The following is a 16,522-nucleotide window of genomic DNA, read 5'->3' as shown; positions in this document are numbered from 1 at the left end:
TGCGCATGCGCACTTTCGGGTGTATGTGTGTGGTGAGCTACGGTTTCAGCCATTCATTGAAGCTCGCCCGTTCTCACCGGGTTTTTTCAAAATGTCTGAGGGTCGCAAGAGAAAAAGTGTCTATGAATTGTATGACAAGAAGAGAAAGGCCTCTGAAGAAAGAAACAAGACCAGAGTGTTTTGGGGAGAATATTTCACACGCTGGCGTGCGCTAAAAGCACAGGTTGGGCTTCCCACTGATGCCTCAATCGCGAAGTTTCTACTCAACAGGTAAAGGAAAGTAGGCTTGTATGAGCCATGCCAACAGCAACTTGTAAACAGAGCGTGCACGAGGAGAACTAGGCTCATGCATGCTCTCTCGTGCACACGTTTAATAGGCATTCCCTCTCGGGAGCAGGTAGAGAGTTGCGCATGTGCATTTTTTCAAAAAGTGGAGAGGGCAGTTCTTTTCTAAAATTCGGGAAAATCCTCTGCTATACCTTTAATGTGTCCTTGCTCAATAAAAGTGTTCATTTCTTTAAAAAATTTAATAAAATCTCCCCAAAATGTTAAATAGTACTTAAACATAACTTTTTATAAGCTAACACATATTTTCACTTGAACATAGATAAAAAAAATGGAATTCAAGCAGTTACATAGAATTAACCAAATACTATTAATATAAATTAGGGCTGTCAATAAAAAAAAAATATATTTGTCTGATTAATTACATACATTTAATCAAGTTAAACCGCAATTAATCACATATATCAATATTTGCTAAGAAAAACCTCCAAATAAATCACCAAATAGACATTATAGAAAGTGGCTTTAGAAGTCAAAGTATCATTTATTTTCTTATCAATGAATATAACACTTTCACTGGCCTACAGTCCACAGCAATGCATCCTTCTAAGTGTAGGGAGGCACCATTCAATTCAAATTCTTTTTTTAATTTATTTTACTAAATTAACAAGTTACATTGACTGTCTTAATAAATCTGTTATTTTTACATTTCTCTCTTAAATTTTAATTAATTTCAACACGCCGTTTGGGTTTGACAGGGTAATCAAGTCGGTATACACACTGTGTAATCTCTAGATTTGTATCAGCCATGCATCATTTGAAAAAAAATAAAAAATATCAACAACCAAGCTTCATGCTAATCATGTTAGAGGTTCATGCAGCAGTTTCTTTTTTAACTGTGTTTCTCTCAACAGTGTGAAAGCCTCAAAAGTATAACTCAATAGCATAACCAGATGGGTCAGATATTGTCCCCTATTGCAGCCTGCTAGATCTATAACTCGTGCCAATGAAAACGGAACTTAGTCATCTTACGATGGGCACCCTGAACAAACACACCACACCATGCAGAAGATACCTCTGCTGGGCTATAGTTCCTGTTGTAAGGAGCCTTGCGGAGGCTGCCAGCCCTGTCTATTTCAGACCCATCCCCTTCCTGAAACTCCTGATCCAGCCTGTTGCCCCTAGTAAGCCAACCCTCAAGCCCAGCACCCCCACAGGGACTCAGGCTGCGGGAGAGGCGGGGAGATGGTGGAGAAAGAAGGAAGTCCTCGCTTTGAGGCGGAGTGAAGGTGAGGAACGGGGTGGCCGAGCAGGGCCGGGGTGGATAGGGCGGGGGTAAAGGAGACGAGGAAGGAGAGGCCATGGGGGAGATGCAGTAGGGGCTGCCGCTGATGGGAGGCACAGGACTGGCTGACATGGAAGGGGGCAGATATTCCCCCAAGCGGTAGGAAGTGCTTGGCAGAGGGGGGAGGGGTGGAGTGGGGGCGGCTGGGGGGCTGCTGCTGGTTCCGCCCACAGTGAGAGAAATCCACTCGTTGGAGATGGCATGGACCTCGGGGGAGATCGAGCGGCGGGGAGACCGGGGGAGAGGGAGAGGGGAGGTGGTGAGCCGATTACGAATGGGCTTTTTGGAGGGCAAGGCCGGGTGTCAGGAGGAATAATAGGAAACAATAAAGAGGAAGGAGGAAAGGGAGAGGTGAAATGATGAAAACACTGTATGAGATAATCAATAAATTAAAAAAACAAATGGGAAAATGAAAGCAATTCACATAAGTTGAATAAAAATGGTCTAAGGGACACTGATTTTGTCATGTTTTTACCTGTGGAGAGGCATTTGTGCTCCGATGAGGTGACTGGCTGATAGGGGGATCAGGGTAGTCCACTCCATTTTTCACTCTGGGTCTTTTGTGCACCTCTATGTAGGTGACCGGGAAGATGCCCTGCCGGTTAGTGCCAGAAACTTTGCCTTCATACCAGTTCTCATCTACTCTGCGAATGAGTGTTATTCGCTCCCCCTACAGGCAGACAAAAGATTTTGAATTAGCTCCTGCAATCATAACATAGATAGACAACAAACACACACACACATATTTATTTATTTAAAAATAAGTTGTTTTTTTTTTCATTTTCTGACATTCACTTTCATAATCTATATTATTAATTTACATGTAACAAAATCAGCAAAGCAAAGTCTGGTGCGGACATGCATATGTGAATCCACCTGCATCTATAATAATTTTGTTGATTAATTACTTATATTCACTGCAGTTTTAGCATATTTTATTCTACTGGCTGATGACATTTTTAAAAACCTTTTCAGCAAACTTTTCCTTAAATTTGTTTTTTTCTGTTTTTATTTTTATTTTCTTCTTCTGAAAGCTTTCTACTTGTCTTGTTTCATCACACTTTTAAAAGCGTTTGGCTTCACATTCAGCTCATAAATACATAAAACAGGCTGCTGGATAATGAATGATTATTACATATTTCTAAAATAAAAATCTAAATAAAACATATACGGTAATAGTGATTTCTCTATCTCTTGTTTGCATATCAACAGTGTTGACCGCTGGACTTAAGCGTAATCTTCATTAAATTACAGAAACAGTGTGAATTACCTTTCTGAAAGACATTTCAACACCAGTGTCGCCAGTGAAATTAAATCGAGCCATAGCCTCTCCATATTCCAACACCTGGACCGGAGCACTTTTTTGGGGCTGAGCCTTTTCTGTTGGTGGCAAGAGCTGGAAAAACAGTATAACAGAAGTAAGACCTGTTACTTCACACCTGAAAACTCTTTTAGATACAAAAAAATTTAATACTAAGTGATACAAATAATGTACCTCAACGTAGCTGCGTGGAAAAATCCCAACTCTTCCATGATGTTCTCCCTCAAACCAGTTCTGATCAACTTGCCGGTAGATGTACACAATATCTCCCTTTTGAAATGGTAGTTCCCTGATTAAGGGGAAACAGAATGTGGTTAGACTTGTATAATGTAGAACTCTACACGTCAAGAGACATGCTGATATTTACAAACACATGATGACCTCATTAGCATCCTTAGAACTGAATTGTGTGACACTTACTTTAAACTTTCTGCTCTGAAGTCAAATCGCGCCAAAGCAGGAGTTCTCTGCAGACAATAAGAGGCCATTAGCATCATTTCTACAGTAATGAATCTTTTATAATCACAGCAACTCTCTTTGTCACATAAAAAGACAGTCAGCATCAAACAAGATCGTTTGAAGCATAACGAGAGAAAATATGTCACCTCTATGGTTTTTCTCTTCTCTTTCTCATTAATAACCAGCAGGTCGCCGAAGCGGTCATTAGTAATGAACTGCTGATGAGTCACAACCAGCCCAGCGTGTCTCCGAGCGGCTGTGTCTGCCTCTTCCTGCTCTCGCTTTAACCGTCTTTGCTCTTCCAGAATTTTCTTTAAAAAGAAACAGGCTTTTAATTCACTCATTATGCCGATTACAAATTCACCACATTGTACAGCAGCAAAATAAGTCTCCAAAAACATGCTTTAAAATCCACCATATGTCTGTTAAATTACTCATGACCAGAGGACCCACAGATCAGCACTTGTATGTATATCCAGAAGATTACATTATTTTATATTATATTATATTATTTAAATTTACAAATTAATAAATATTTATCTATTTTGTTAATGTTAATACATTAGGGATATACACACATTTATTTTTTCTATTATTCTCCAGTAAAAATATCTAAACAAAAGACGTTTTTTTATGAAATATTTTGATTTTTTATTCATTTTGTTTTATTAACAAACCTAAATAATTTAGTGTTAGATATATGCTTAAAAAACTATGTCCACGGGGCAGAAAATGTAACTTATTTTAAGATATACTCTCTGAAAACAAGTCATATTATAATTTTTCCTTCTCAAGTAAATTTATCTTGTTTTAAGGATGTTTATATGTTGTTCCTGGAAACAATATAAACATAGCAATTAAGAAAATGATTTGTTTGCAGTGTGAAGAAAATGTCAAAACAGATATGGCACCTCTTTATCTCCATAGCGTTTCCGGACAGTCTCGTCTGGGTTCTCTCCATGATCCCCGTGGCCTAATGGATGTGAGGAATCGGAGTCTGTTTGAAAAAATATAGGATTCACTTTCTGTTGCCAAAATTACTTAAAGTAAGAGTAAGTGCAATGATTCAAGTCAGTCTTGGTTCAAACATTCCACAACACTTCATATCTCTGAAATTTCCATTTATAGAGCATGTCAATGGGGATGATATAGACATTCTGACATTCAAATATAACAAAAGATGTTATATCAAATATGTAAATAAAATTACATGAACATAACATGGCTTACACATCTTACAGTTTAACATTAGAATAGTTTATGCATAAAGCAAGTATTTTGAGATCTGCAGGATAAGCATAAGCCATGGTCAGTCAAAATAAAAAGTTGCATGCATCAAAACTTAACATCATGAAAAAGTATGGTAAAAATACACATTTTGACATTCCTTTCAAAAATGTCTAGTGTAATATGTATAATGCAGATTTAAAAAATAGAAAATTAAGTGACAACAACATAATAATAAACAAAACAAAAAACAAAATAGCCATTTGAATGCACTGGTCCTGATCCTTAAACAGAGTAAAAACCGACTCATGTTTACACTATTCTATGAAATGTCTTTTAATTTCAGATCAAATCTGTGAAAGGCTTTGCAGTATGATGAAAGTTGTATGTGCATGAAACAATTTGAAATGTCTGTTAAATGTACAAAATGCATCTGTTCAATGACATTTGAGGCCTGAAATATTTTCTCAAGCTGACAAGAAGCTAAATGACCAAAAATTCCTCTGTTTCAACTCTTATCATTATTCTATGATAGGGTGAAAACAGAACTTCTGGTATGTAGTAATACTTGATAATGGATTAATGGAATCTGGCTTTTACAAAAGTAACATTATAGAGAAAGTTAAAGGTACAGTCACCCCAAAATCAAAGTTCTGTTATATTTCCTCACCCTCATGTCATTTCAAACCTGTGAGACTTTCTTTCTTAAGTGGAACACAAAAGACAATATTTTGAAAAGTGGTAACACATTTCTCAAAAACTCTTCTTTTATGCTCCAAAGAAGAAATTTTAATGAATGACATGAGGGTGAGGAAATTATGACATTTTTTGGGTGAACTGTCCTGTAATAAACTTGAATAAAATTGTTTATACTGTATATATATCTAAACTTGTTTTATATATACATGATTGTATATGTATATAATCTGACTGTAAGTCAATCATTTTATATTATACCACTGTTTATGATTCGATTAGATAATTCTCAACGTTTCATGGAATGCGTAGAAGATCATTCCCTCACAAAACAACTTAAGTGCGGTACCTTTGTTGTTTTGACTTAAATTTCAAATACACTTTTGCTTAAAATTAAGCATTAAAAATAAACACATAAGAATTGCTTATACTTCATTGAAGAATGCCTTGAAATCCCTTTGGAACAACAATTTCAGAACCCAGGCAGCTGAAAGGTTCAGTCACTGTTGCACTCGATGGGTGGTACTTTTTACCATGACTTTGTTCTGTTCTTTTTTTATATTTATGTCTGGTCATCGTTATCTGGACAATGTATTACAAAGGCAATAAAAAAATAATACTAAATGGCTGAAGTGAAAGTCTGAGAATAAAAAAAAAAAAGTGAAATAACACACTTAAACACAACACAACAGAAATATGCCAATCTGGTTACAAACCACACAAAGTTGGCCACACAGTGCACACGGAAGAAATGGAAAAAATAAAGTCACTCAGTGATGACAGAAGAGCAGACAAGAGAGAGAAAGGCTGGAGGAAGATGAGTGATCACAGACATAGTCATGCCCGAACATGAGTGTGGACAATCTGACACTCATGACACTCTCAATATAGCCACCTTCAGAGTGATCTTTACTGGCTTCTGAGCCCTCCACATCCATGAGGTCATCCGAGTTGCACCCCTCACAGGGAGAGCTCTCTCCGTTACTGAGCCTCTCCAGCACCTCCAAAGAGGACAGGCGTTGGGGAATCACAGGCTTCGGCCTGGCCGAGAAGAGGTCTCCGGCCACGGGCTTCATGGCGGAGAGAGCGCAAGTCTTTTTGGCCTGTTGACTGTGTAAGGACCTCCGTAAGGAGAAAGGGGCTGGTCCCATCAGAAGCAAGTTTCTTGGGGGAGCACATCTCTTCTCTTGCAGGGTGTTGGCCTGTTGCCGCTCGTGCCTGAGGATTGTGGTGAAACGTGTGTAGGAAGCCGGGCAGGTGCCTTTACACTTGCTTTGTTTGGTGTGGAAGGGGAAGTGATCATGGTGATGGTTACCTGTGGGTTCTGAGGTACAGCTGGAGGGCGTCTCTTTGGCAGCATCATGAATGCAACTGGATTTTTCCTCTGATTTGCTCTCATTTTCCAAAGGTAAGTCAATTCTTGAGGTGTTCAGGCACTCGTCTGACACAGAAGGTTCCTCTTTGGGTGTTTGGGCCTCTGTATTCATGGTTGGACAGTCCTCAGTATGTGCAGGCTCTGGCATGACTAGAGTCTCAGCTGACAGAGCAGACTGGAGAAAGCAGGCCGGCGTAGGGCTATGGGAAGGGCTTGGGTTACTAGGGAGTATGGGCATTGAGGCAGAGCGAGTGGGCGCACAGTTCGAACGCTGAATGATACGCTCAAACTCCATCACCCGAAAAGTGACAGCCTCCCGGGGGATGAACTCAGTCCTATCCAAGGTAATGTCGCCCCCCGGCTTCTCAAAAAATGAAGCCAGGCAGCGGACACTACCGTTGGGGCTGGAGCCCAAGGAGCTTGGCCTCTGAATGTTATGCATGTTTCGATAGAGGGCAGAGAACTCAGCAGTGCTCCTCACAGATCCCACAACAGGTCCATTTTTATGATGGTTCCTGCTTTCAGGTGAACCATTGCCCTTGCAAGCCGAATTTAACCTGTGATCGGCATTCTGTGTATCTCCATTCTGTGAGCCACAGGCCTCCGGATGCAGATCCTCGCAGCTGTGTGCTTTGGGCCGCTGTTGTGTCTGCTCGGCCCGTCTTTCCAGGCTCTCATCGGTAGAGGGCGATAACTTGGGCTTAAACTTGGAGGGAAGGATTTGAGGGATGCAGGCTTTGGTGGCCGACAAGGACTTTTTAGTCTTGTATTGAGAAGCTAGTGCATTAGTGGCAAGAACTGAGTGAGTATTTACAGAAGAGCAGGGTGAAATCATACAGCCATTCCCACCTTTATAATCCACTGGCAGGCATGCAGGGTAACAGAACAAAGAGTGCATTAGATTACACTTGCAACAAGCACAAACATCACACAACTGGCAAATAAAGTAAGAAATGTTACATTAATTATTAAATAAATACTCCAACTTAAGTCTATTTTGTCAGTCCATTTTATCTAGAGCATTCAAGCAGGTTCAACTCTGAGTTTAACTAATCTTGAAGGCAATACATAGCCTTACTTTATATTTGGAGGAATCATGGCAGTACATCAAGTACTTATAAAACATCACTATTACGATGAAGCATGAAACTAAATATTCACTTTAATTAGCAAGTTTCATAATTTAACAGCTAATATAGAAACCATAAAAACTAAAAATATTAAATATAAATAATATAATATAATATATAAATAAATCAAATGATAAAAACTAAACTTAATTACTTTTTAGTACTAAAAAGAACATATAAAAGAATAGTATGTTTGGAATATTTTATTGTGGTAATTCAGATTCAAATCTATCAGTATTAAATGGTTTAAAGTCATTAATAAATCATATAACAACTAAGATATTTTACTCCTGGCAAACTGCAAAACAAAACAAAAATATTCAGTGAGTCCTGTGTGAGCAGAGTTTCAAATCCATAAATGCTAGTATAGGCCTTGTTAAAAAAAAAGGAAGAAAATGAATTATTTCTGCTTTAACTTACAACTGACAATGAATCAAAATACTGTACCACTAAATTGCTAATTGGAACGTCTCCTCCAATATGCATGTGACATCCATAGTAATTCATTTGACCTGCTCAGTAACTCTTTTATGTTTAAAAACTGTTTTAAAGAGTCATATGTGCTGAAAGACATTCCAATAAGTTTTTTGGTCCAACCAAATGCACCATTTGTTTCCTATTGTGAAGGTTTGTCCAAATGTGTCGATATGCTTTTCTTTTTGATCTATCGCAGACTCCCCCAAACCACTCCAAGACAGGCACTTACACCCGTTGTGGTCATTAACTTATGTAAGCACTACAAGTCTTGGGAATTCTCACCAAAGAAACCTCTAGTGTGCTGTGAAGTTACCAGCTGCTATCCACAGGAATTACAGGCAGAAGGTTAATAGATATTTACAGTCTATTGCAAAAAATGCAGCAGAAACATGGTATAGATAGTAATAATTACTTAAAAGCAGGAGGGAAAATAGGGACACTCACATAATTTGGATTAAACAAAATTTTGCAATGTGCTTTAATTCATATTTTTGTCTTTAATGATTTCTTTATACTCAATTATGCATTTAGAAACATAACTTTATGAAGTCACAACAAGATACACTGCATTGTATATTCTGTATGCAAAACATGTTGCCTTGGAAAGTCAAAGCAGACAGAAACAAGAGTTAAAAAAAGATCTTCACACAGTGGTCAACAAAGCCTTTGTCTAAACATGTGGGTCATGTTAACTATTAACGGATACAGTCATCATCCTCAACCCTTGTGCGTTCCGCTTTCCACCCCCTGCCGACCCGAGCGGCCCATCCTCCGGGTCAAATGTGCTAGCATTCCATTCATGACCTCACTCTGACAGCTGACCCCCTCATACCTGACCACCCCTGAACATGCTGCATGTTTATCTCCTCTGCAGGGTGAGTGTCTACCATCAGATCCCCCTATTAATCCTTACGTCCACCCCCTTTCCGCACACCATGGCCCACTTCTAAAGCAGTTGGACACCCAACTGAGCCGAACCTCATGTGCCCATTCTGTCTAACAGGCCGGCGTCGAGTGAATGACTAAAGGTCAAACCGGACATCTGTTATGTGTCAACTGTGAAAAATGGCCAGCTTTAACAAAACACAGAAAGACAAATGAGCTGTGTTATTTGTGTGGTATTGTGAAGGAAGGAATGTAGAAAATGCTGATGAAGAGGGCTCAACGGGCAACAAATGGGCCAGCTTTACAATAATGTAGTATGATTTTAATCATATTTCGATTAGAAATCCTTAAACCAAAATCATTTCAAACCTGAATTAAACTTATATAAAAACAGAGTGGAAGCCTACCTTTAGAAGAAGTGCTGGGGTGGCGCTTGTTAAGCGCTCTCAGGCCCTGCAGTGGGATGTCGCCGCCCTCCAGGACACTCTTGTAAGTGTGTCGATCACATTCTGGAGCTGCCTGCCCACTGGCAGACAAGCTGTCCTTCTCTGCTTCACTGTCGCCTGCTTTACAGGTCGAGCTGGGCACAAATAGAGATATGAGGCTGTGACTTACATAAATCATCATATTCACGCGACATGTCTCAACAGAATTCTAGTGTCGTGTTTATATGATTTAAAAAATATATATATATATATTAAAACCAGATATTGAAACCATAAAATACTATGGAAAAACAATACTATAAAAAATATTTTGCCTTGGATTACTTTTAAAAACTGTAAATTGAAGATTTATTGAGCACACTAACTAAACCTGCTCATACTTTTGAAATATCTGGCGGAAAAAAAAGTTTATTGATATATATTTACATTATTTTACTAAAAAAATATATATATAATATTCAATTTACTTTTAATGTTGCAAAAAAACAATTTAAAACTTGGGCGTTTTTAGTCAGCCAGTGTGCTCTTTGATATAAATGGGACAGCGCCAGCTGCTCTGGCCCTTATCAGAACATTCCTCAGAGGCCTGTGTGGCATCCTTTAAAAAACATGCTTGAAGATTTCCACATGTAGCAGTTAGTCATACAGTATAAACCTAAAGTATATGCTTACATGAAAGTAAGTTGTTCTTTAAGGATGCACACCTTTAATAAGTTGTCTTTTGTTAGGTCTTCCCATATAATGAGCTGTAGTCTATGTTGGTATAGGGAAAATGAAAGTATATCATGCTTTCTTATCATTATGACTCTTTGCTGTATGCAATAAAGCAATAATATTGAGTCCAGTAAGGCCATGCTATGTTTTCAGCAGACTATTCTCTACTGAAAAACAAAAATGCATGATGGTCTTAGTTGTTTTAAATTGGTCTAGCTGGTCTGACCAGCTTACAAGTGCCCAAAACCCCAAACCAGCCCAGCCTGACCAGAATGAGACTGTTTTTCCAACAGGGTTAACACACCAGACTCACATGGCCTACATGCTAAGTGATTTGAGAGGGAATTTATCCATGACAAGGATTTTAAATGCACAGACAACGGTCCTATACATCGGCAGCTCTTTTTCGGAGGGAATCATATTAACAGTAACAGTTACAGTTACAGTTTTGGGCCGTAACAGCCAACGCGCCAATAAATTCTTAAGGGCCCTAGAATACTTTCCTACTTTTTCATAGTTGGAAACAATAAAATACCCATTATTCAACAAAAATGATGTGTGCGTACAAGACACTGTTCTTGTGACTCCAGCTTTATGAATTATTCCACTATACTGTACACTTAATAAAGTCCCCAAGAATGACATGACCATTGGGATGCTTTCCACTGGAGAAGAAGTGAGCACACGTCATTCCAGACGCCACTGGCTCCAAACTCAGGAACCTGAGCAGCTGCCTGACAACTGCTGGAGCGGAGATGGTCTTCCCAGATTTATCTGACCATCAGTAAAGCTGAAGTATTTTCATGCTGTTCAGCTCCTTTTCAAGGATCTGTTAGCCATAAGGCAAAACTATGTTTCTCTCAGGATTACACTTACACAGGGCTTGTCTCTCAGACATTCCTCAAGTCATGCGAGCATATTTTTGGTTTAGTGTTTTGGCTGAACACTAGTTGGCCTCCTGGTTTATCACTAAACCATGTGTCTTTTGATAAAACAATAAACACCACATCCAAACATCACAAAGATCCTCACACCAAAGTGAAGACCGCTAGGCTAAAAGATGCCACAGATTCTTAAGAGAGATGTAAATACCACAAAAGATTCATTCTTTTGTATGTTTTACTGCTACATTTTTGGCAAAGGAAGCATGGAAAAAATGTTAAACTGATTTAACTAATGAATACGTTTATTTACTGTTTAAAAAAACGAGTTATGTTAAAGAATGCTTTTAAAGAAAGCTTACATGACATTAAATTGATTCTATTTTTGTTGTGCATGCTTTAGACGATACTTCAGATGTTTTTCTGAATCAAAATAATACAAAATCAATAAATGTGTTTTTTTTATTCTTCTATGCTTTCACTATATCGTATATTTCTCCCTGTTCTAGCTTGTACTCTTCAGGACAGTGTTTGAAACTTTGTATCATATTGGCTCCTTAAGAAGAATCGCTTGTTGTATTCCTTATTACTTGCTTTGGATAAAAGTATCTGCTAAATCAATAAATGTAAGTTAATAAATGTTTTCTTTGTAAATTATATATATATTTTTAAATAATAATAAAAAAAAAAAAAATCAAGTTAATAAATGAAAAAACATTTTGTTCAAATGTAAATGTCTTCAAATTTAAAGACATAATGTGACTGTTATGTCAGTATTGTGAAGGCATGATCACGTAAATGCCACAGTGAAAGCTGTCAGTAAAAAAAATGACACTTTACTGTGTGCTTCACAAACAGCACATTACAATTTGGGGGATTTCTGCTAACAGAATGGGTGGATGTTCGAGGTCTCTTATCTCTCTTAAAAAGACATCCAGGTTTTATTTTCAGACACTAGTTTCAGCACGAAACAAATCATCACAACCATCCGTGGCCTCTCCTCCACGAACGCACGCACACATGCTTACAAACATACATCACACGAACGCCTACACTGGACAGCCTGCATTGCAAATGGTCGTTGAGGAAACAGAAAAAGGAAACGAGGGAAATCTCCAGAGCCCCGTGACAGCTCTGCCTGATAATAGATGGCTGGAGAGCAAGACAGGCGCACAAACACACCCACATACAACAAGGCATACACCATCAGAAAATGGTGGAAAGGAACAATTGTGAGGGGAAAAAGAAGCATGGACTTACTATTGCTGGAGGTCGGAAGATGTTTCCAATGGGCTGAAAGAGGGGGCACTCTGCAACAAACCAAACAAAGAAGTCATTGATAGCTCCAAAGGCTTGACTCTCTGGCAGCTGGAAAGGGAGAAGGCGCATTAGTCAGTCAGGCTTGCGAACGTCTGCCGTGTCCAAAGCTCTGAAACTCTTAAGTCCTCTGGACGAAGCGTAGCGTGGAGAAGTAAGCAAGTATTTTGGCCTGCATGCAAGTTAGGGGGGAAAACAAGCGACTGGGAGCGAGGGGTGGGATTAGCAGGGGCTGTGAGGGGCGCCCATTTTGGGAGGGGGCTGTCAGCGCTTCCACCAATCAGCTGCTGTCTCTCACCGAGGCTCTCTTTTGTCTTCTATTGAGTCACTCTCATTACTGGCCGGCCAGACAGGGAGACAATTAACCAGCTGGTGCGGGAAGTGGGCCAAATTACATGGACAGACACAGACACAGACACACACACACACATACACATACACACACACAAACGGATCTACACATGTATATTAAGAATATCATGAGCATCGGATCGGACATGCTGTACAAAATCACAGGACTGATATTATTAGTACGTCAAAGGAAGTTCACATAACGTGCGTCCAGTGCTGGGTAGTAACTGATTACATGTAATCTGGATTATGTAATCAGATTCCAAAAAGGAAGTCTTTGTAAGTACAGTACATTTTAAAATGCTTTTAATCACATTAAAGTTAGCTTTTAATTAATTATATGATTAAATATCATTCACATATTATTTTAAAATCTCCCTGAGATTTTAAGGTATTATTTCATTTTAACAACACATTCACATGTTCTCACTACACAGGCACACAAATGAAGTTTCTAGTGTTCAGGTATTGTTTTTTTTTTTTTTTTTTTAAGTATTATGTTTTCATTAAGCTTACATTTTTATTATTTAATTAATTAGATTTCCACTCAACTTGCATATCCACTGCAGTTCCTTCACAACACCAGTTTGGGAAACCCTGACATTTAATGCACTTAATGTTTTTGATAATAAAGAATAGAAGACATTTTCTTTCTCTTTGTATTTTTTTATATCAATGGGGTGCACAATGATCTAATTAAAATGTATGTGATAAACGAGTTAGAAAAAAAGTAACCTAAAAGTAATAAAAAAGTACTCAGATTAGATTTCGTAACTAATTACCAATTTTCATCATGTAATTTGTAATCAGTAACAGACTACAATTTGTAAGTAAACACCCAGCACTGCAAGCATTGAGTCAATAAGGAGCTGTTATTGCCAGGCAGCAACTCCCGACGGCAGATCAGAAAGAGCCATTCACTGCGACGGCTTGTACCCCCCCTTGCATTTGGAATGGTTTAGAGAAGTTTAATTTTAGGCTGCTGTTTCTGTTGCTTTTCCCAAAGTGCACGTCACAGATGGTAAAAATAGCATGACAGCACACCTCCAAAGAAAAAAAAAAGCACAAGTGGTGTTTGCAAATACGATTGCACAATCCCAGCCTGCTGCTGTCCCTTTAGAGGTATGCCACATGCGTGCCAGCACCCCACGGCCCCCTCTTCTGACCGACAGAAGAAAAGTTCAGCTCCTGACCGCAACATGCTCATCCCATTGGTTGCTGGGTAAAGAGGATCACGAATAACCTTCGCGAATGAATACAGGCTTTGTGTTAGAATATCGCTCTATTTATACAGCGTCATGTTCTAGAAGTTTTGTTTCCTGAGGAACACCCAGTGACATAAGCTGCTATTACGTCTGCAAAGCGACCTCTAGTATTTTTGTCCCTTTTTTCCATTCATACCATTTTTTTTTTCTCTCAAGAAAACAGCCGGCACAGCATCCCAAGAGGCTTTCGCACCAGACTTGGCTCAGATGCGAAGAATAAGCAAACAGGAAGCATGCATGAAAGCCTTATCTGAAGTGCCACGCATCTTAATCTAAATAATTGTGACAGCCAGTACAATACCTTAGTGTGATGCAGCTGTTAAAATGAGGAGATAAGAAAGTGAAATAATGCAATGAATTTAGAACACTGTTGCTGGCATTATAAAGTACAGGAAGCTTCATATACTATATCTGACAGAAGAAAAAAGTATATGGTGTAAAAAAATTTTTGCTATGTATATCATTAACTGTCTGTCAGAAGGACTAAAGGGCCCTTGAGTTTACAGGAAATACACTTACAAACAGCCACCACAGTAAAGTCAGGACTGTTGTAAGTGAGATTTAAGCTGGGTATTTGAGATTCTTGACATGACCCATGGAGACGGTGGGTGAAAGTGACGTGCACAGTATGTCACAGAGGATACCGTTTCAAAGCCTTACGTTATATGAAATGCCAACCAAAATAGAATTTCTCATATAAGGTGATTAACTTGAAAGGAAATGACATCTCAGTCTTAAAAGTAATAATGCTGAGACAGTATTCCTAGAGAATTTCCCATCGTCTCGTCTGGTACACGTCCATTTGTCACATCAGGGTTTACAGGGTCTAATTTCAGCATATAGGACTATATGAACAATTAAAATACAACACTAAATTTGTTGAATTTAGACTGAATCCATCCTTAAAAGGCACAGTTTTCCCAAAAATGACAATTCTGTCATTAAACCATTATGTCATTATGTGACTTTCTTTTATTTCTGAAACAAAAATTAAGATATGAATGTTGAGGTAATAAAATAAAATAAAATAAAATAAAATAAAATAAAATAAAATAAAATAAAATAAAATAAAATAATCATCCAGGTTTGGAATGATAAGGCTGAGTAAATGATCATTTTTGGGTGAACTGTCCCTTTAAGATAAGTCACAATGTGCTAAATGCTCTTCCTAAAGAGGCCACAATAAAGATCAAGAGATGTTTACCACAGTATTTCCTAGGATGTAAATTCCTTTCCCCTGATTGTTAAGGCTAGTCAGTGGAACAGTGTGTTAATAATGTTTGCTCATTTTCATGTGCTAGTTTCCTAACAGGTGCAGGAGATGACTCAAGAAAATTTACAACTTTTCTATTATATAAATAGCATACAATGTGAGTGAGGGTGCTGTGCAACTTAACCACATGAGCAAATGGGGCTTATGTGCTCATTTACGAAAGTCTTATGAAAGTACTTTATATGCAACCTTTTTCTTTCGTTCTTTGATAAGCTGCTATAATCAAAGCACAGTTTCTACTGTACACAGGAACATTGTTGTGTCTAATTGGAACAAACACATAATGGATATGGACTGCTAGGCCAGTACATATGTCTCATTCCATACACAGGATATAGGAGATGGGCTGATTGTGTTTGTCACTGTCATAGAGTATGGCGTGTTAATCACTGAGGAAGCCAGGTCACATGCAGTCTCCAATAACCTTCGACCCACTTAGACACAGACACACACACACGCAGCTTCATACTTAAAGTTGCTCCCAGATAGGAGTCAACAAGCACAACAAGTCCTTTTTGTGACCTCAGTCTCATAACTGAAGATGGTATATATAAGAAGAAGAAGAAGAAGAAGTTTTATTTATATAACGCCTTTCCGTAGCTCAAGGATGCTTTACATTGTACATTACAATACATTTACACACCCGCACACACATTACAATCACATAAGGACACATATAGTCACATTATCCAAAATATGTTTTTAGCTGAGTCTTGAATGTAGCCACAGATGAGATATTACGAAGTGTAAGGGGTAGTGAATTCCATAATTTAGGATCATTAACACTAAATGACCTTCCACCTACAGTAGACAACCGGAAACGAGGGATGGACAACAAACAGTTCAGCTGATCTAAGGGATCAGGGCGTTAAGAGTAAAGTAGATCAGACAGATATGGAGGTGCAAGACCATTTAATGCCTTAAACGTTAGAAGTAATACCTTAAAGTGAATATGGGATGCCACGGGTAGCCAGTGAAGGTCATGAAGCAGAGGAGTAATGTGAGCAGAACGCCTGGTGGAGGTGAGAACTCTTGCTGCTGAGTTTTGAACATACTGTAATTTTTTGGGGGGCAG

General features: G+C 38.6%; 1 protein-coding gene across 4 annotated transcripts in view; it reads right to left on the bottom strand.

The window, feature by feature from the left end:
• The window catches only part of sorbs1 (sorbin and SH3 domain containing 1), a 50,805-nt gene that overhangs the window by 5,690 nt on the left and 28,593 nt on the right, over positions 1-16,522 (bottom strand). For 3 of the 4 annotated variants that reach the window (XM_084390588.1, XM_084390586.1, XM_084390587.1), the window contains 9 exons: positions 12,502-12,551; positions 9,608-9,780; positions 4,322-4,407; positions 3,557-3,721; positions 3,372-3,418; positions 3,126-3,240; positions 2,901-3,026; positions 2,106-2,300; positions 1,361-1,909 (listed from right to left, as the gene is read on the bottom strand). In XM_084390588.1, the coding sequence (XP_084246714.1) occupies positions 1,361-1,909; positions 2,106-2,300; positions 2,901-3,026; positions 3,126-3,240; positions 3,372-3,418; positions 3,557-3,721; positions 4,322-4,407; positions 9,608-9,780; positions 12,502-12,551 (1,506 nt within the window). Of the gene's footprint in view, positions 1-1,360; positions 1,910-2,105; positions 2,301-2,900; positions 3,027-3,125; positions 3,241-3,371; positions 3,419-3,556; positions 3,722-4,321; positions 4,408-6,228; positions 7,570-9,607; positions 9,781-12,501; positions 12,552-16,522 lie in introns of all 4 variants that reach the window. The other variant, XM_084390585.1, reaches the window with a different exon arrangement.

Source organism: Rutilus rutilus (assembly GCF_951802725.1).
Source record: "Rutilus rutilus genome assembly, chromosome: 20".
Taxonomy (NCBI): domain Eukaryota; kingdom Metazoa; phylum Chordata; class Actinopteri; order Cypriniformes; family Leuciscidae; genus Rutilus; species Rutilus rutilus.
This window is presented reverse-complemented; position numbering and strand designations above follow the sequence as displayed.